The following is a 20,069-nucleotide window of genomic DNA, read 5'->3' as shown; positions in this document are numbered from 1 at the left end:
GAGGAGCCCCAGCCCCAGCAATATTCAGAGCTGTGGGCTGTGCTCCACCAATATCTGGAGCTGGATTTCTCCCCTGGCCCTGCCTGGAGCAGGCACTGGCCCCTGGCTGCCACTACCATCATCCCCAGCCCCGGAGCATCCCCGCCCACCCAGTAGCGTAGTGGGGTGGAAGGGGGGAAGCAGCCGCTCCCCTTTGAGCACATTTTACAAAATCAGCACCTTTCCAGGCAGCCAGCACTGGGCTCCGGACTTGGAGTCCGGACCGGGTTTTGCGTGTGGCCGCCAGCTGGCTCTGGGCTCTGCAGGCAGCGTGGGCTGGTTGCCGGGCTCCCCCAGGGAGAGGAGGAGGAGCTCGCAGCTGCTCGCTCCCGGAGCCAGGGTGGGCTCTGCCGGGAGGGGGAGGGGCGGCAGCGCAGCCCCTCCCCCTGCGGCGGGGGACTGAGGAGCAGCAGCCCCGTTGGTCCCGGCAGCCCGGTGCAGAGCAAGGCAGCCACGCGGTAGGGAAGTGGGCTCTGAAGCCCAGCTGGTGCTGGTGGAGAGGGAAGGGGGGGGTGTTTTTTTCTCCTGGTCTCTCTTCAGCAGAGGGGGCTGAGGGATCAGCAGGACCAGGAGGCAAAGGAGCGACTTTGGGTTATTGCCCCCCCCACTCCGCCCCCCCCAGTGCTGCGCCCAGGGCTGTGAAAGGTGCTTAGTGCAGCTTGTGAAGGAAGGGGGGGGGTAAAGGTGCTTTAAGGTGCCAGTTGTGTCTCCCCATCTCACTGCTGACTAGCTGCAGCCCCAGTGCTCAGAACTCAGCAATGTTCTCAGGGGCTGCACAGGGCTCTGTAGGAGTTTTCAATTACCTGCTAAATGCTTCCGCAATGCCACCTTTTCACTCAGTACATCCTGAATAGTGGGGACTGGGGGCGGGGGAGGGGGGAGTGTAGCAGATGCCAATTTGAGGTGAATAGTCTCTTGGCCAGATTCTACTGCGTTTATGGTGCTTTGTGCCATGGGCTGGAGCAAAGTGGCTGGTGGATAACCAGGAATCTGGTTAATAATTGTTCTCTAAATTCAGCTTTCTTCTTTCTCTCGCTCTGAATTATCACTAATTCAAAATAGTAGTGTGCAAGCTGACTGGATAATGGTAATAGCATAATCTCCTGTTATAGCACTGCCTGATTAGTAATTGGATATGTTGGCTGGCACCTTTTTTTACGTGTTCGCTCCCCCTGATGTTAGAACCTGGCTACACCACTGGGGAGGGGAGCTTCCTAGACCTGTGCAGCTGGGGCTTAGGTGAATTTTGTGATACTGTGCCCCTCCCCAGCTACGACCCTGCAGTCCCCACTCCTGCACCATGCTGGGCAAGGGGCAGCCCCATCCCCAGTGAGGCTATGGTGAGGGGTGGCAGCAGGGGAGGCCACACGTGATGGCAACTTCCCCTTCCCCCGGTACCCACCATAGGGGAGGCGAGTGGGCTTTCTGGACCTGAGAGGGACCCTAGGAGCATGTGCAGTGACTGGGGGGCAGAAGGGGTCCCTCCCCTGGAGCTTGCTGCTGCCAGGGAGGGTGGAGGGGAGTCCTCTTTGGCCCTAGCCCTCGGGCAGCTTGTCTGCACCCCAAGTTCCTTATCCCCAGCCCTGCCCCAGAGTCCTCACCTGACAGGAAAAACACGCAACTTAAATTGGGTGGTCAGTTTAGAGTATCATAGAATATCAGGGTTTGAAGGGACCTCAGGAGGTCAGCTAGTCCAACCCCCTGCTGAAAGCAGGACCAATCCCCAACTAAATCATCCCAGCCAGGGCTTTGTCAAGCCGGGCCTTAAAAACCTCTAAGGAAGGAGATTCCACCACCTCCCTAGGTAACCCATTCCAGTTCTTCACCACCCTGCTAGTGAAAAAGTTTTTCTTAATATCCAACCTAAACCTCCCCCACTGCAACTTGAGACCATTGCTCCTTGTTCTGTCATCTTCTACCACTGAGAACAGTCTAGATCCATCCTCTTTGGAACCCCCTTTCAGGTAGTTGAAAGCAGCTATCAAATCCCCCCTCATTCTTCTCTTCTGCAGACTAAACAATCCCAGTTCCCTCAGCCTCTCCTCAGAAGTCATGTGCTCCAGCCCTCTAATCATTTTTGCTGCCCTCCACTGGACTTTCCAATTTTTCCACATCCTTCTTTGCAACGTGGGGCCCAAAACTGGACATAGTACTCTAGATGAGGCCTCACCAATGTTGAATAGAGGAGAATGATCATGTCTCTCGATCTGCTGGCAATGCCCCTACTTATACAGCCCAAAATGCTGTTAGCCTTCTTGACAAAGGCCAGAGGAGGGAGTGTTAGTGCCTGTGCGGACTTCCAGGAAGCACATGGGGTGGAAGGGGATGCTGGGATGCTCTGGAGGAACCACTCCTTCAAAGCCAGTCAGGACTCTGGGGGAGCCTCCTCTCTGAGCAGACTGTCTCCAGGGCAAGAAATTTACACCTTCCTGGGTCTGACCTCAGAGCATTCAGCCCTTCCACACTGTGCGCTTTCCACAGCGAGTCCGCCCAGGCGGGGTCCTGGGGCAGCCAGAGGTCCCTGCACCCCAACTCCGCAGTCAGATGTGACTCTCAGCCAGACTGTAAAACAGAAGGTTTATTAGATGACGGGAACACAGTTTAAACAGAGCTTGTTGGTACAGAAAACAGAACCCCTCGGTCAGGTCCATCTTGGGGGGTGTGGAGCCCAGACCCAAGTTCTGGGCCTCTCCCCATTTCTCCAGCCAGCTCCAAACTGACACTCCCTCCTCTGGCCTTTGTGTCTCGATTCCGGACAAGGAGGCCACCTGATCTTTGTCCCCAACACCTTCAGTTGGCACCTTGCAGGGGAAACTGAGGCACCCACACAGTATTCAGAGAAAACATTAAGAACATTCCCACTTCATCACAACAGGTGCAACAAAATATAATACTGTATATTGAAGTAGGCAAGTGCTGCTTCTGACTTTCCACTTTTAATTGACCCTTGTAATCTTGTGGCACTGACGTGTTGTAGCTTCATTTTATATCAGCTTACAGGGCGGGAGCGGGGGGAGGGGGGGCACCACTATTTTGGGCCCCACCAAAAATTACACAAACCTGCCGCCTATGGCAGCAGGGGGACATTACAGCCAACATCATGGTCCAGCTATTTAACATCAGGGCCTTGGGCCAGGTGCCCGATGCACTGCAGGGGCTGTGCTCTGTGGGGCAGCATTGAAGACCCCCCCTCTTCGCATGACCAGCTCCCACCCCCTGCCGCAGGTACTGCTCTGTCTCACTGTACCTGGGGGGAAGGGCTGGGGGGAGCGGCCATAGAGCCCCCCGCAGCACTGAGAGAAACCAAGGCCGAGCACCTCGCTCTGGACACCCTGTCCCACCCCGACCCCTGGAACTGGGGCCAGGGCAGATACTGGTTGGGAAGAATCAGGCTGTGGGGCTGGCCCAGAAGTGAGAGCATCCGCAGAGCCAGGGGTTATGCTCAATAGCCATTGCAGTCTGGGAGGGGTGGCCTGACATGGAGCCCCTCCCCCGTCGTCACTGCTCAGACCCTCCCATGGCTCCTGTCACCCCTGACGCAGCGAATGTCCGACCATCCCCCACCTGGGGCCCAATGCACCCACCTGGTCTCTGAACCGTTCCCAGCCAGGAATGAAACTCCCCCCGAACACTCTGGGGCAGGGGAGGATCCTCCCCATCTGGCAGGTGGGAACTGAGATGCAGAGGAAGGGCTGTGGGCCTGGTCACACGATCCTGGGTGTAGATCTGGGAAGTGGACTGGGTCCCGGCCTAGAGCCTTTCCCCCAGGGGCACCTTCGCTTCTGCCCTTTATTCTCCCGTCCGGCCAGGGGGTCTGTGAGTGTGAAATGAACAGGGAGGGTGACGGGGTCCTGGCACACAGCCTGGATGGGAGCTCCCCTTGGCTTGGTCCCCAGGCTCAGAGACATCTTTGTCATCCCACTGTCCTTCTGTTATTGCTAGGACGGGAGTCCCCAGATGAGGGGTCTCCAGGGCTCCAGTAAGTCATCCTCATTCCCGCCCGCATGTACCCCCTGTCCTGCCCTGCCCTCCGGTTTCTCGCTGTTGACTCTGGCTGGACTCTTGACTCCGGTCTCTGGCTATGACTTTGCGTGACCCTTCTTGGCTCCAGATTTGGGTTCTGAACCCCGGCTCAGTATTCTCCTTGCCTTTCCCTAGCCTCGGTCCAGGCCCTCCACCCACCCACTCCAGCACTGCCTCCTCCTCCTCCTGATCTTCCCCAACCCCTCCGATTTCGACTACACGGATTCGACCTTTGCGTGGATAGGGACTTTGGCTTGTATTTCTGACCACCTGGCTTCGACCTGTGGCCTGGACATGGACACTGGCTCCGGTTCTGCCTGGACATACTCAACACCCAGCAGCAGTAGAAAGGCCCCACCATTAATCAAAGCCTAACCCCGCCCCATGACCCCTTAGTCCCTCCCACCTGTCTCCGGAAGTCCCGCCCCATGGGGGTATTACTTCGTGGTCAAGGCGGCCACATGACTGGAAGCCAGGTGTGTCATGTAACCCCTCTAAGAACTCCTCCCACCACCCTCTACCAATCAGGATGGGTTTCATCCTGGAAGGACCATCCCAAGAGGAGATTTGACCAATCAGGGCAAGCTCTGGGGTGGGAGGGTGACCCGTCCCGACGTGGGTCTTGTGACCCCTCTAGGAACTCCTCTCACTGCCCTCGACCAATTAGGATCGGTTTTGTCCTGACAGGACCACCCCAAGAGGAGATTCTGACCACTCAGGGTGAGTTCTGGGGCAGGGTGACCCATCCGGGAGTGGGCTGTTTGACCCCACTAAGAACTCCTCCCAAGGCCCTCTGCCAATCAGAGTGCAGCACCATCACCTCATAAGTCCCAGTGCTGAACAGACGAGGTCATCTCTTACCAAGGACACATGGTTTAGAAATCGTGGGAAGGCTGCTGAGAGGAAACCTGGACTCCTTCACCACCCCCGTGAGAACTTTGGACTCTGTCTTCACCCCGAGGGTCTTTGACCATCCGCGGAGAAAGCGCTACATCAGCGACAGTCCCGAGGAGGAGGAGGGAGCGACCGAGGGGAGCCCTTCGGCTCAGCCATTGACGGATACTCCAGAACCCGAACCCAAAACCCAACTGCTTGTTAGACACCCCGATGAGCATGGTGGCCTCTCTTTGTCCACCCCCTTAGAGGTGGAATGTGATTGCGGCTGGGGGGAGTCACCGGCGGACAAGGTGAACTCAGGTAAAGGAATGATTAAGTCAGGGGTGAAAGTAACTTCCAGGATTTACCGGTACTGCCAGAGTCCTGAGGGGGCGTGGCCTCAACCGGAAGAGGCGGGGCCTCTCAAGATTTAAAGGTCCTGGAGCATCAGCTGTGGCTGGGAGCCCCCAGGGCCGCCCAGAGGATTCCGGGTGCCCGGGGTCTTCGGCGGCGGGGGGCCCTTCCGTTCCGGGACCCGCCGCCGAAGTGCCCCGAAGACCCACGGCGGGGCCCCCCCCGCCACCGAATTACCGCTGAAGCCGGACCCGCCACCGAAGGGCAGCCCGGTCTTCGGTGGTAATTCGGTAGAGGGGCCCCCGCCGCGGGTCTTCGGGGCACTTTGGCGGCGGGTCCCGGAATGGAAGGGCCCCCCGCCGCCGAATTACCGCCGAAGACCGAGCTGCGCTTCGGCGGCGGGTCCCGCTCCGTCTTCGGTGGTCATTCGCCAGCGGGGGGTCCTTCTGCCCCAGAGCGGAAGGACGCCCCGCCAGCGAAGACCGGTAGCAGAAGAAGCTCTTGCGCCCGGCCCCGCAAGAGTTTTCCGGGGCCCCCCGGAGCGAGTGAAGGACCCGCTCCAGGGGCCCCGAAAAACTCTGGTGGGGGCCCCTGTGGGGCTCGGGGCCTGGGGCAAATTGCCCCTCTTGCCCCCCCTCTGGGTGGCCCTGGGAGCCCCAGGGCCTTTAAATACCCCCCGCAGCTCTGGCAGCCGGGTTCGAGTGTGGATTTAAAGTGCCCAGAGCTCCCATGGCTGTGGGGAGCCTGAGCCTTACCCAGCTGGAGCCAGGATTTAAAGGGCCCACAGCTCCTGCCGCTGCAGAGAGCTCTCAGCCCTTTAATTCCCTGCCCCAGCCTGGGTGCTGGAGCTGCGGGGGGGGGGGAATTAAAGGGCTCTGGGATCTACACAGCCACGGGGAGCACTGAGCCCATTAAATCCTGGCCCCAGCCCAGCTGCTGGAGCTGCGGGGGGAGGAGGGGGGGATTTAATGGGCTCTGGGTTCCCAGCAACCGCCGGAGCTCTGAGCCCTTTAATTCCCGGCCCCAGCCCAGCTCCTGGAGCTGTGGGGGGAATTTAAAGGGCTCTGGGCTCCCCGCAGCCCTAGGAGTTCTGAGCCAGAGATTAAAGTAAGCTGGTACGTGCCAGAACAGCGCAGCGGCAAGAGCCAGTACGCTGTGCTGGACCGCACCGGCTTCCTTGGCGGGGATTTAAAGGGGTAAGAGCTCCGGCGGCTGCGGGGAGCCCAGAGCCCTTTAAATCCCTCCTCCCCTCCCACCGCAGCTCCAGCAACCGGGCTGGGGCTGGGAATTAAAGAGCTCGGTGCTCCCTGTAGCGGAAGGAGCTCCGGGACCTTCAAATCTCGGCCCCAGCCCGGCAATGCTCTGGCTCCCTGTAGCCGCGGGAGCTCTGAGCCCTTTAATTCACAGCCCCAGCCTGGCTTCCGGAGCTTCAGGGGGGTATTTAAAGGGCTCTGGGCTCCCCACAGCCGTGAGATCTCTGAAGCAGAGATGAAAATAAGCCATTACGGGCCAGTACGGCGTATCAGGAAGAGCCAATATGCCGTGCCGGACCGCACCGGCTTCCTCAGCAGGGATTTGAATGGCTCAGCGCTCTGGTGGTTGCAGGGAGCCCAGAGCCCTTTAATTTTCCCCCGCAGCTCTGGCAGCTGGGCTGGGGCCAGATTTAAAGGGCTCGGTGCTCCCCACAGCCGTGGGAGCTCCGGGCCCTTTAAATCCACACATGAATCCGGCTGCCGGAGCTGCGGGGGGAATTTAAAGGGCTCGGGGCTTCGCGACGGCCTGAGCCCTGGGCCCTTTAATTTGCCCCTGAGCCCAGGGTTGATTTAAAGGCCCTGGGGCTCCCAGCCACAGCCAATGCTCCAGGACCTTTAAATCTTGAGGCCCCGCCTCTTCCGGTTGAGGCCACGCCCCCCCAGGATTCCGGCAGTACCGGTAAGTTCTGGAAGTTACTTTCACCCCTGCTGTGAGCCCTTTAAATCCCAGCCCCAACCCAGCTGCTGGAGCTGCGAGGGGAATTTAAAGGGCTCTGGGCTCCCTACAGCTGCCGGAGCTCTGAGCCCTTTAAATCCCTGCTGAGGAAGACGGTGCGGTCTGGCACGGCATACTGGCTCTGGCTGGTACTCCGTACTGGCCCGTACCGGCTTACTTTCACCTCTGGATTAAGTGACGGTCGAGGTCGTGAGACGTTCCATAGAGCTCTCTTGGCCGCAGTGCCCATAACAGAAGGTGGTACGTTGCGTTCCGCCATGACATTCATAAACACATCCCATCTTTAAGGTCCATGTCTGCTAGGAACAGAGCGTGTCTGGGTCACGGCCCTGACTAAGTCGAGCATGTTAGAACCATTAACCACAGAGCCTTTGAAGAGAGATTTGTAGCCTGGCCCAGCTTCTTTAGCAATACGAATGCATTTTTCTTAGAACGCTTCTTCACGTTATCCAGCACCTGCTGAGCAACAGAGTGTGAGGTCTTTGGTGTTTCTGGGGGGTTTCAGTTACATTCAGTCTCTGTTCTGGTAGAAACAGACTGATTTTCACTTTCTCCGCATCGCTCGGCTTCACGTACATTAGGCACCTTTGAAGCTCGGCGCTGTAAGGTTTAGACTTTTAGTATTCAGCTCAGTCGGTTCTTTGAAGAACAGACTCGTTTCAGCATTCAGTAAGTGAGTTGTGGTCGGTCGTTAGGCCCCCTGAGGATACAGAGGTCACCAGTGTTCTGAGCGAAGTGTCAGATTTTTCCCAACTCTCTTTAGAATGCCATTCTTTTAGCCCCCTCCCGCCCTCCGGGGACACAGCGTCCATCAGTTTTCTGAATGAACCATCAAACTGTTCCCCAATACTAGAATATAGGGGAGTGGTGACGAGCTTATGGTTTTGGGAGAATGGTTTGTCAGTCCTTGGTGTTTTATTCACAACCCCTCGAGCGCATTCTCCGGGTTTGTGAATGTGGGTGTTTTCTCAGGGTTTGCTGTGGCAGTGGCCGCTGAGGAACTGGAGTTGTGCTTGTTGTTTACCAGAGTCTTGTTTTGCCCTTGGGTTTGACGGATATGAGGTTTGGACTTCCCGGATGCTTCATCTGCACTCTTGTGCTGTTTTGCGTTGTTAAAAGTCTCAAAGCAGATTCCTGGTTCTTTGGCGGTTCTGGAGGAGGTGTCCTTGTAGCGCGGACTAAGCATTGTCAGAAAAGTTGCCCATGCCTATGGGGGATGGGGGGAACCATTTTACAAAACTGAACTTTCCATCTTTCTCACCCACACCTATGTATTCACTTCAAATACAAAACCTCATAGAACAACCCAACCAATAAGCAAAATATATTTACTGGGCTTCATCCATCCATCAGTCACTGATGCTGGTGAATTTTCCCTTTCAGCGGTCTCGTTCCCTTTTCTTCTGAGCTTGTTTTCCCTCTGCTCTAAGGATCTCTCATGTTTTCACTGTACTGTGGAGCAAACAGCATTATTATAAAACACATGAAACCGTCTTGTAAACTTAAAAACTAAATATTCATTAGGGTGTTTTTCTGTTTAAAAAGTCACAGCTTTAAAACAAATCATCCATTTCAGGCTGTACGAGAAACACAGGTTTTGAGTTTATTTCTGCCACTTAAAAAACAAAACAAACAACAACAAACAAACAAACAAACAACAAAAACCTCAAAAACATTTTTTTAAAATACATCTCATTTTGCAGAATAAAAACCAAACTGCTTTTAAAATCTATTTTAAACCACATTTTGCACAGGAAAAAACCCTGTTGGTTTGAAACAAACCAAGTACTTTTAAAACCCTACACCTATGCCTTGCCCAGACCTCTCTCACACACAAATCAGCAGCTTTAGAAACACACCAAACCAAGTTTGCCTCCATATACTTTTCAATAACCCCCACCTCCCCATGCATTTAAAAGTCAGTTGCAAAAAAGTTCCCTTTCACTAAGGGATCATGTGTTGCAGGCACATGCTTGTTCTGTTCCCCCATTGTGTGTTTGGGCCTTCAGGTTAAAGAACAAGCAAAAATGTTAGTTACTATTACCACTAAATCCCTATATAAACTGTGCAATACTTAAAGTTTTTTAAAACAGTATTAAGCACAACTATAGTTAAAATGGTTTTTACCTTGGCCTGGTGGTGAACTGCAGCTTAAAGTTACTGGTTCCATGCTAAGCAGATCACGCTGCAATGAAGATAGGCACCATTATTTTCCTAAGACAGCCTGGGCAAAGAGTGGCATTATACAATATATCGTTTCAGAGTTCAAGCCAGCCAGCTGTACCTCTGTCTGCCGTCCAGCAGCCTTTCAAGAAAGTTTCTGTTGAAAAGGACAGTCTCCAACAGACCTGAGGTTTTTATACCATCTTAGCCCATTGTTCAAACAGACTTCAGCATAGTAGCTAGCAGGTTAATTTAATCCCCACAGCTCTGAACTAATAGACCCTTAAGGACTTTAGGCACCCCTCCCATAGCACCCCCTGTGGTGATCTGGGGTGGGGGAACCAAGCTGTCTGCACAACAGGGCTTTTTTTTTTTCTTTTTTCCTTTTTTCTGTAAGTTAAAATAAATGTTTCTGCGGGGCCTTCTTACAGTATTGAACAGTACCCATTTCCAAGCGGGGGGCCCTTTGCAGATATCAATGAATGTCTTGGGGCTTGGGTTTTTCTTTAAACACGTTTCTTTCATGCTTAAAGTTTGGGGTGGGGTGTTTTCTAGAAAGAATGACCCAGAGCATTCGACCAACTCCAGGGCCATATTTAATCTGTCCAATAGTGTTCCACCAACTGCTGGTGTCATATTGAAACTGTCTAATTGAGTTCTGCCAACTCCGGCAGTTATATTTAAACTGTCTAATGGCATCTGCAAATTCCTGAGGTTTTATTTCATTTCATATTAATCAGAACTCACCATCCACCCCCACCCACCCCCATCAAATTTAACCCTATGGCAATAAGGGTAAGTAATCGCAGTCACCCTGGCTATTCAGTGAGGGGGGGGGTTAAACCCACTCAGTTCAACAGGATAAGTCAACTCTATTGTACTCAAACACAGGTCTGAACAGCCTGTTTGTTTTACTGTAAGCACATTTCTTAGGATTTTCCCCCCACCCACAACATACATTTCAGCTTTTTGCTGTAAATGGGTCACTTTTACACACAAAACCCACAAGCGCTAGGTTCTCACAAACAATTGATTTTTTATTTAAAAGACATACAGCTCCTTGAAACCAAGCCAAGATGCTTCATTAACACTTTTAGCTCATTTAAAAGCCAAAGGCCTTCGAACAGAAACACAGATAGTCACAAAGCCCTTTTCAATAGGGTTTATTTTTAAATTTACAGCTACCAAGTTTTCTATTGCGTGTTTGTCCCCTCACCATTCTCTAGCTGAATCCTTTTAGATTCCTTACAAATAGTCTTTTCCTTAAGCAGGAATCTGTAACTTTTTGTGCAGACTAGACGGCCAATATCACGCCGTGTCGTGGAAAAACGACCCCGCGTTGTGTTTGGATCAGAATCACACGAGGCCCCTTTATTACGAGCATGTGTAGGGGGGCGGGACACCAGCGAACTGACTTACCCCTGAATACAGATTTGTCAACAGGTTTTATAGCAAAAAAACACAATTAGTGATACACACGTCCTTGTTCACATGATTGCCATAACTGGAGAAATGCTGTGCAAGTGAGTGGAGACCCTGACTGTGTTTTAAAGAAAATGAACCTGAAGATGGCTGCAATTTTCCCACTCCAGCTGTAAGCAGGTTATTTTCTTTAAAACACAGTCAGGGGCTCCACTCAACTGCACAGCATTGAACAAGGTCCCCCCTTGCGCTAAATGTTCTTGACTTAGGCACAGACATTGCACAGCAGAACCTCTGGCAATAACGGTGTTTAATCAGCTTTTCAAACCCAGCTCAGCACATAGGCCCCAGAGCTTGTGGTTTATATCCACTGAAGTCCAAGACACTCAGTCGTGGGGCTGTTGGCCTGGCGCACCTATGACACGGCCCTCGCAATCTCCACAAAGCTTTTCCCTAAGGCAGTGCTTAAGGGCAGCATAAACAGCAACGCGTACAATAGGCCGCATGACTTTTTTACGCTCATGATGTGGCACTGGCCCAGTTAGTTCTATGCCAAGCCTCCTCCGAAACACCTCATGGCCATCATCCTCAGAGTCCTCTTCATGGACAATTTGTATCGGCATTGAGCAAAACCAAGGTGGGCCCGGTTCATCTTCCCTGCTTGATGCAACGCTGTCCAGGGCTTCCAGGCCATCTAGAAAGGCATTGTCGAGCTGTTGAGAGATTTTCAGAACAGAAACAGTGTAAGCGCCCCACTGCTTGTTTTTAGATTTACACAACCCCCGGGTCCTTACAAATTAAGAAGCGATTGCTTCTTAATCATTCATTTACCTGTGTGACGTCTTTTCCGTTCACCTTGGGACAAAAATCGGGTTCCTGGGTACGTAGCCTGGCTGAGATCATCCCTTTTCCCTGGGATTCAAATGTCATTCTCTGTGTGGTGTCCTTATTTTATTCCTAGGAAAAGGATCCCCAAAGGAGGTGTAAGGATCCGGGACTCTAATGTCTGCCAGAAGATTCAGCCACCTTCACTGGTAGAAGTCACTGGCTTTCCTACAATGCCACTAGTGCTCTTCCTGCTCTCCAGGTCTGCTCCCTCCAGCAGGACAGAGACACCCCTTAACTCCCCGAGTCCCGATTTCCTGCCATTCAAAAGGCTGAGGGTTTGCATTGCCGCCACCCCAACCATCAGAGACTTTTCCTATGGGAATCTCCCTAGAGCAGGGGAGAAATATGTTCTTCCATTAGAACCAGTCTGCTCAGTAAATCCACCCACACTGACCTCATCTCAGCTGCTTTGTTTATCCGAGATTAGTGGTATCTTTGGAAATAATTATAACCCTTAGCGTGTCAGGGTGTGAGGTGGAGCAGGGGATGCAGGAGCACCAGCAGATTCCCCTGAAGAACACCACCCTGTCTTTCTCTGGTCAGGTTAGAGCTCACCGTCCATTGCGGAGGTGAAGACCAGATGAGAGCTGCTGGATTGACCTTGATGTGCCATGTCCTTGTGTGGAAGAAGGACCTACATCTCAGGGATGGCCAGCAGCAGATGTAACACGTGTGTCCAGGAATGGGCTAAATAAGCTACATTGAGAGGTAAGTAAAATCATGGCCACATGTAGACATCACAGGAATTGGTGGGGATTGACCCAGGGTCCTTCAGCACAAGCTCCTCTCACTCACTGTCAACAAATCCAGCTCCACTCACTAGACCACACCCCATTGCAGAGCCCCAGATCCCAGGAGCCCTGATTCTCAGACCCAGGCCTCACATCACAAGGCCAAACCTCCTCCCATTATGGGCGCTGTAGAAGGGACCATTGGCAAAAAAACCCTCTACATTCCCCCTGTCAGAGACTGCGGCCACGGGTGACAAGTGAATGAGCTGAGATCTCCCCTGTGGGAATCCGAGGGGCTGCACATTTGGGGTTTCACAGGGACGGCGTCTGGCAGCCATTGACAGAGTGTTCCTGGGAGGAGATTTTCCGTCTCTAACCAAGGGTTTCTGTTCCCCCAGATCTCAGCCGCTCAGCAGAATGTGGGAGAGCCGAGTGCTGATGGGCTAGAGGGGTCCCAGGAGTCGCTGTGCAGCAGGGGCAGGGTCTGCAGTCACCATGGGCCAAACCCTGCGCTCCAGACAACCCAGGTTGGTTCCCTGGATTGCAAAGGGGACTTTGGCTTGGGGAATCGGTGCTGGTGCCTGTGTTCACAGCTGGGATGTTTTTCTGAGGCTACTCCATGGTCCATGAAGCGCCATGCAAGCAAGAGGAGAATGGACATTAGAGAGCGAGGCCGGGACCTCTGCGGGGCTGCTGCAGTCAAACATCCACAGCCAGAATAGAGACGATGGGAAACTCACTTCGCTGGCTGGCCACAACCGCAGCAGCTGTCTCAGAAAGCTCTGCTCATGTTCCAGCCAACAGAGGCAGGACGAAGAGCCACACAGGGAGAGCCTGGGTTGCAATTAGCAAGTTGCAGTTTTTTCAGTGGATTATGCTGCCCTGACAGTCTATTTCCTGCAATGTGCACATCCAGCCTCCCTGGCTGACCTCAATGGGAGTTAGGTTCTCCGTGCCAACAGGACAGGGCTGGCCTTACCATGAGGCGAACTGAGGCGGCTGTCGCAGGTGCCAAACTGTGGCAGGCCACCACTAGGACCCAGAGCGTAGAAAATTGTCTGGTGCTGGTGCATATGTTTTCTCTCTGCTGGAGATGCACAGAGATTGTGGAGTGCTGTGCTGGAGGAAGGGGGCACAAGAGACATAACAGGCAGGCAGGAGAAAAGGGGAGAGGGAATAACAGAAAGCAACAGGAGCTGCAGGGAGAGAGAGGAGGAGGAGCCTCTTATGTACCTCTCGAGCACCTCCAGGAGCCTGGACTGATTAATACCAGCTTGTCAGGGAGCTTCCTGTTTCCTGCTGCTTCCGTGAACCCGCTTGAGGAGAACAGGCAGTCAACTGAAGTAGTAGGAGCCGAGTAGGCCCTTAAGACGCTGATATCTTCCCTCATTCAGACTCTGCTACCAGCCTGCTTATTTGTCCCCTGCCACTCTAGCTGGCACAGAACAGCAGTCATGAGTGAAAGAAGAAAAGGCCCCTCTGAGGCAGCATTCAGAAAAAGAAAGAAAGCAAAGGAAGCTTTTCTGTCTACGCAGGAAGGACACTCTGCTGAGATACATAGACACACATGTTCACGCTGAGCCTTCCGGCCCCAGTGAGGATGTGAGTGCTGAGGAGATGCCTGATCTTCCAGGTAGTCAGAGTGCAGGTGACCTGGCAGCTACTGCAGCGTCCATATCTCCATCTCAAATGGATGTAACCATGCACATTCCTGAAGAAAAGTGTAGATCAGAGAAGAGTGTGGTGGAGGCACAAGAAACAGCTGCTGCTGAGTTTAGTTCCTTAAGTCTAGATGATCCAGGACTGTGGACTCTTTGAGCAGTAGCCTGAGGGACTTCCTTGTACTGCATGGGCCACAGCAAGTGAAAAACTTCATGTTCCCCAAAGACAATGAAAATAGATGTTTCCATCCAACACATTCCTGGTGTGAAATCCCCAATGGTGACAAAGTGGAGCGGCCATGACTTATGTACTCAAAAACCCAGAATGCTGCATACTATTTTTGTTGCAAACTCTTCCAGTCTAACGTTCCAGCCACACTGAGTTCTACAGGAACAAAGGACTGGAAAAATCTGGCTAGAAATGTGGCATGCCATGAGAAGGCAGCAAATCACCAGAGAGCATTCCATAGGTGGAAAGAGCTTGAGAGGAGCCTAAGGTTAAAGTCCACCATAGATGATGAGCATCAAGAGAAGATTGCATCAGAGTTCTGAAAAGGCTCTTTGCCATTGTGAGAGGGCTTGCTACCCAAAACCTAGCACTGCGCGGCACTTCAGATCAGCTGCATGTGCCAAACAATGGGAACTTCTGCACAGAACATCCTCACCACACAAGTTCCCCAATCCACAACCCTTTCTTTAATCATCATAATAATTCATAATAAACAAATGACTATTCATCAGAAAAAAGAAAGAACGTCCTAGTTCTTACATCTCCTGCTTTCTTTGTGTGTCAGTCTTCCTCAGATCATAGGGGCTTTGTACCAGGGAGTGTCCTTACTTTCTCTGTCTTGTAAAGCGCACACTAGTGACACTGACCAGATAAATAATGGAGACATCGCACACACAAAGAAATAACCAAGCCCTTTGTCATAAAGACTGTTCTCCTCAGTAAAGCAAGCTATAAACATTAGGAAATGCACAGAGGACTAAAAGGCTGCAAAGTGAAGCACTCTCAAGTTAGGAAATACCAGAATGAGCATTGCCTGTGCAACGTTAACTCTGCAAGAAATGAGGCAGGGACCCTACAGGCAACAGACTCCTTCAATACCCAGCCCCAGAGCAGAAAACCCTGTGCACTGAATAAGGAAGGGGTCCAGTGGGAAAAAAATACTATGGGATCATGTCATTAAAATCTGCATCGTCCTGCAAATGTACAAGAGGACTGAATTGAGGGTGCCAGGGCAACACTTCTTTGGACATTTGCTAACCTGAGAATGCTTCACTTTGTCACCTTTCCATCCTGTTTAGAAACCTTGACTTTGCATTTCCTAATGATATTATTGATGAAAGCAAACGTAAGTAACGTTAAATGAAGGGTTTTTGTTGTTAATTTCTCTGTGCCATGTAACAGGGTGACCCCCCCGCTGCAGCCTGGAAGGGGTTGGAAAAGCCCTGCAGAGGGCTGGGGCTGGGCAAGGTAAAACCCTGGCGGATGGGAGGAAGTGGCTGCAGCTGGGGCCACACCCCAAACTGAGCAACAGGGCCTTCTAAGAAGGCCAGGGAAGCCAGACGGATCAGTCTCTCTCTGTTTGTAACGGGAGATGGGCCTGGCTGCAGGGAGCTAGAGACAGGGTACCTGACTGGAGCAGGGCCTAGCAGAAGGCCAAGAGGTCCTGGGAGTTGCAGAGGGCAGCCCAGGGGTAGGCCAAGGCAGCAGGTCCAAACCCTCCTTGCCAGTGCTGAATGGCTGATACTGCAGTCTGCCCCAGGGCACGGGGGTGAGACGATGACTGGCAGTAGCCGTATACTGAGGTGAGGTGGGGATAGTGGGTGGGGGGTTCCCTGGGCAGGGTAGACCCTGAGAGAAAGGGGTTACTGCCAGGGGGCAGCACCTCAGCTAAAGGGGCACCGGGTCCAGGGAGGGGCACGAGGGCCAGGGGCCAGGCGGATCACCGGCCTGCAAAGGGCGCTCCGGAGCTGGAACGAACTAATTCCCAGAAGTCACCAGCAGGAGGTGCCGTGGGGGTGAGTCCGCACCTCTAGAAGCTGTTAAACAGTGAAGCTCTTACTCATGCATTGGTTCAGTCTATATTTTATTGCCATGGTTATCTTTGTGAAAATCCCACTTTTACCACGCAGGGCTGTGCTGATCAGAGAATTGAAAGGAATGAAATTAAACTGTATTAAAACAAAACTCATTTTATGCAACTTCAGGGTCAGTGAAAGTTCTCAGCTATAACCCTGAATGTGCAAGAAGCAGAGAAACAATATCCAAGAAAAAGAGCTGGAATTTTGCATCTTGTTTTCACCTAGGCCTTACTGAGGAAAGTAGTAAACACCTGCCCTTTGCGAAGGAACACAGCACCGTACCGCAGCACAAACCCCACTGAGCACAGCAGGGGCTGTCCTGGTTATCCAGCTCTGGCCCTGTTTCATTACAAACTTCCTTTCGGTGGTGATGTTCTGGTAACAAGGGGGCAATCATGTTGCCATGACAGCCAGGGTGCTAGTCATTCTCCCCAAGTATGAAAATGAACCGGAGGGAGGGAGTGCTGAGTGGTGGGTTATCTCTGATGTCACAAGGCTACTGCTCAGGCAGCACCAGTGGGCAGCAAATGTGTGGTGTGTATGTGTGTTTGGGGGTGGGGGGCAGGCTTTCCCAGTGCTCCCGTTTCCCCAGATTTCCTAAAGAAGCCAACAACAGAACTACCCAGAATACACATTAATGGTGATTCCACCCACATGATAATTAGTGGCTGAAATTTGATTCAAATCCTGCATGGCATGTTTAGAAACAAGGGTTCCAAAAAAAGGAGAGACCTTGTAAAACAGAAAATGTTGATGCTCTGGTGCATTTGTGGTTGTGTTAAAATTGAATACTGTGACTTTAAACGTTGGGCAGGGTTCCTGGGCGTGCTTGCATGCTAGGGAGCTCAGTAGGGCAGCACACAATCGGGGCGTAGCAGCAGCCAGTCAGCAGATACCCAGTGAGTTGTGCCTCTCTGTTATAGGCAGTAGCCTGCGTTCTCTCCCTCTGATTTTTGGGTTCTTATGTGTTGTTGTTCTGGCTCCTAAGAAACAAATTAGCGAGACGTTGGGAACTTCCATCAAGAGTATTTTATATTTTCTCTAACTTGTCTGCTTGTGTGGCACAAAACATGAAAGGCACAATCTCATCCAAAATAAAATAAACTTATGAAGCCAAATGTCCTTTTGAAACAAAAAAATGGAACCATTTCATTCTGGTAACGTTGATCTTACTGAAGCACTTCACTTTTCCTTCCCCTTTCACAGGGAGCAGCCTAAATTAGGTTTCCCTAAATCCATGATTGGAATAGCGACACAAAGCCTCACTAGAAGCCAAGCAGCTCAGAAAGAATGGGATGATCCCAATACAGTAGAACCCTGTTTATCTAACCCTCTATTATCCGGTTCTCCGTATTAACCCAACAACCAGCGCACACAGGTCCAGAAGTGGGCAATCTCTCCTATGGTCACTAGATGGCGATGCAGCCTGGCACTTTCCCATTCATGCGATGATCCGACCTTTTGGTTAACCAATCTGGCTCTGGTCCCAATTCGATGGGATAAAGGGGGTTCCGCTCTCCTTGTGAGCGATCGTTTGATGCAGGGGATCTGCTGCTGGTGTTATTCCTTGTGGAAAAGTACAAATTACAAAACTGATGGGAGGGGCCTTCTGAGGTGGTAGGGAGGGGTCACGCTGTTACCTGCAATGTACACAGGCCCCACAGCAGGGACGCACCTCGGACTGTGCATAGAAACAGGTTAAAAGTGCTTCACAACAGTGAAGCCGTTGTCAAGATGCTATTCTGTGCAGAGGACTGTAAGACAGCCCCTGTTCCTGATCTGAGGCCTGAATGCAATAGGGATATCCCACTCGAGAGCATTGAGGTGTGTGAAGAGGTTACCGTAACTGAAAAGACAGAGGTCATGGCTGTGCTGCAAAGTCACTGGCAGGTATTATCAAGCAGGCCAGGCCTGACTCACAAAAGTTGCCTAAGATGAACAGTGTGGGATCACAACCTGCACCCAGCAAAGCATCCCACAGAACTGGTCCATTGCGGCAGCAAGTTCATAAGGAGATGACAAGCCTGCTGGACAGGGAATAATGAAAGAGTCAAACAGTCCCTGGGGTGAGGAGGTCATTTTGCTGATGTTTACAGGGAGCTCCTCCCAAGTGTGCGGGGCAGAAAGCACGAAGGGGCTTGTTTGAAGATTTAACAAGGGAGTGATGGTGGTTAGCATCATGGACCATGTAACTGCGAACACTGTGTGCCCTTAGCCCAGGGGTGGGCAAACTGCCCCATCTGCAGGCACTGCCTCTGAAGCTCCCATTGGCTGTGGTTCCCAGCCAATGGGAGTGCAGGGGCGGTGCTTGGGGCAAGGAGAGCGTGTGGAGCCTCCTTGCTTTCCCTATGAATAGAAGGCAGATAGGGGATGTGCTGCTGCTTCAGGGATCCACATGGAGTCATGGCACTCGCGTTTTTGTCGCTCTTATCTGGTCTCTCTGCAATTGGTCCACATCTTTCCTGAAAAGTGGTGCCCAGAACTGGACACTAGACTCCAGTTGAGGCCTAATCAATGCGGAGTAGGGCAGACGAATCACTTCTTGTCTCTTGCTTACAACACTCCTTCTCTTACCTCCATATTACAAGTGACAAACTGAGGCAAAGGGAGACTAAACCCAGGTTTTTTAAAGGTATTTAGGCCACATAAATCCCATTGATTTCAATGGGAATTAGGAACTGAAATCCCTTTAAAAAATCTGGCCCTAAGTGATTTGCTCAAGGTCGCAAAGGAAGTCTGCAGTGAAGGCAGAACTTAAACTCAGACCCCTCAAGTCTTAGTCGAGTGCGATAACCTCTGGACCATCCTTCCTTTCTCCTGTGTCTGTCTAAGGACGTGCTTCTGTCTATCTAACCCCAGACATAACCATGTCTCTCTCTATCTAGCCCCGTAGAAAAACATCCGACTGTCTAGTGTCTACCTGTCTACCTACTTTTCCATAACTAAGCCAGGAGCTAGGCTATTTATAATAAATCAATTAAAACCACAAACTAGGAATAAACTCTGATTACATTCAATAACCAGCATTCTTGTTGAAATCAGTAAGATTATGTTCAGACTCGTTCACTGTATATTAACTGAAGAGATATGAATGAAGAGCAAAGTTAAGCAGCGGGAGCTGAATTAAAACTATGGGTGAAACCCTCATGCCTCCTCTGGCTTCTTGCACAGCCTAAAACTGGAGTTCTGCAGTGGGGAAGCAGAGGCAGCAAGTGAGTTTGGAAAAGCTTCCCTCTCCAAAAGAAAGGACGCTAATGAATACTAAGTAAAACATCTCCCTCTCTCCCATGCTCACATGCAGTATCTTATCATCCTGTACAACCTACGGCTACAAATCTCTATAATTTACTATGAGTGAATGGAGAGAGTGGGAGGACCAGCCTGCCCTTATCAGAAGATAGTTCGTTAGCAGAGTCATGAAGCAGCTTCCTAGAGAATACCCACTGATCTCCACCTAAAGGGCCACAATGAATTGCAGGTCAAACAGCATCAAGAAAGATGGTTCCCTTGGAAGCTAGGTGAGTCCAGATGTTCCTATTCCTTCTCCCGCTTCAAACTAAGAAGAAAACTCAACTATGCAAGAGAGATTTCATTCTCTTATCGGTGTGTATCCACCCCGAACCCATGAGAGCTTCCATGGGGGCAGAGAATGGTGCACTGAGGAAGCCCATTCCATACTGTATTGTCTTTATTCACAATCTTCTCTCTCCAGGGCTGTCGACTGGGAATATTTCACCAGCACAAAACTTACTCTGGGAAATTTTAAATGAAAATGTTTGCTATTCAAATAAATGAAACACATTTTTAGAAAAAAAAGAAAAAAAACTCCCTTAAA

At 51.6% G+C, this 20,069-nt stretch overlaps 1 protein-coding gene across 2 annotated transcripts in view; it reads left to right on the top strand.

The window, feature by feature from the left end:
- LOC123359407 (maestro heat-like repeat-containing protein family member 1) overlaps positions 1-20,069 on the top strand; it is a 42,066-nt gene that overhangs the window by 6,073 nt on the left and 15,924 nt on the right. For both annotated transcript variants that reach the window (XR_006575853.1, XM_045001078.1), the window contains one exon: positions 3,116-3,264. Coding sequence is in view for 1 of the 2 variants with exons in the window: in XM_045001078.1 (XP_044857013.1) it covers positions 3,116-3,220 (105 nt within the window). In the remaining variant the exon portion in view is untranslated. The remainder of the gene's footprint in view (positions 1-3,115; positions 3,265-20,069) is intronic.

This window comes from Mauremys mutica, unplaced genomic scaffold, assembly GCF_020497125.1.
Source record: "Mauremys mutica isolate MM-2020 ecotype Southern unplaced genomic scaffold, ASM2049712v1 Super-Scaffold_100120, whole genome shotgun sequence".
In the NCBI taxonomy this organism is placed as follows: Eukaryota; Metazoa; Chordata; order Testudines; family Geoemydidae; genus Mauremys; species Mauremys mutica.
The sequence above is the reverse complement of the archived record's forward strand: the minus strand, read 5'-3'. Positions and strand labels throughout refer to the sequence as shown.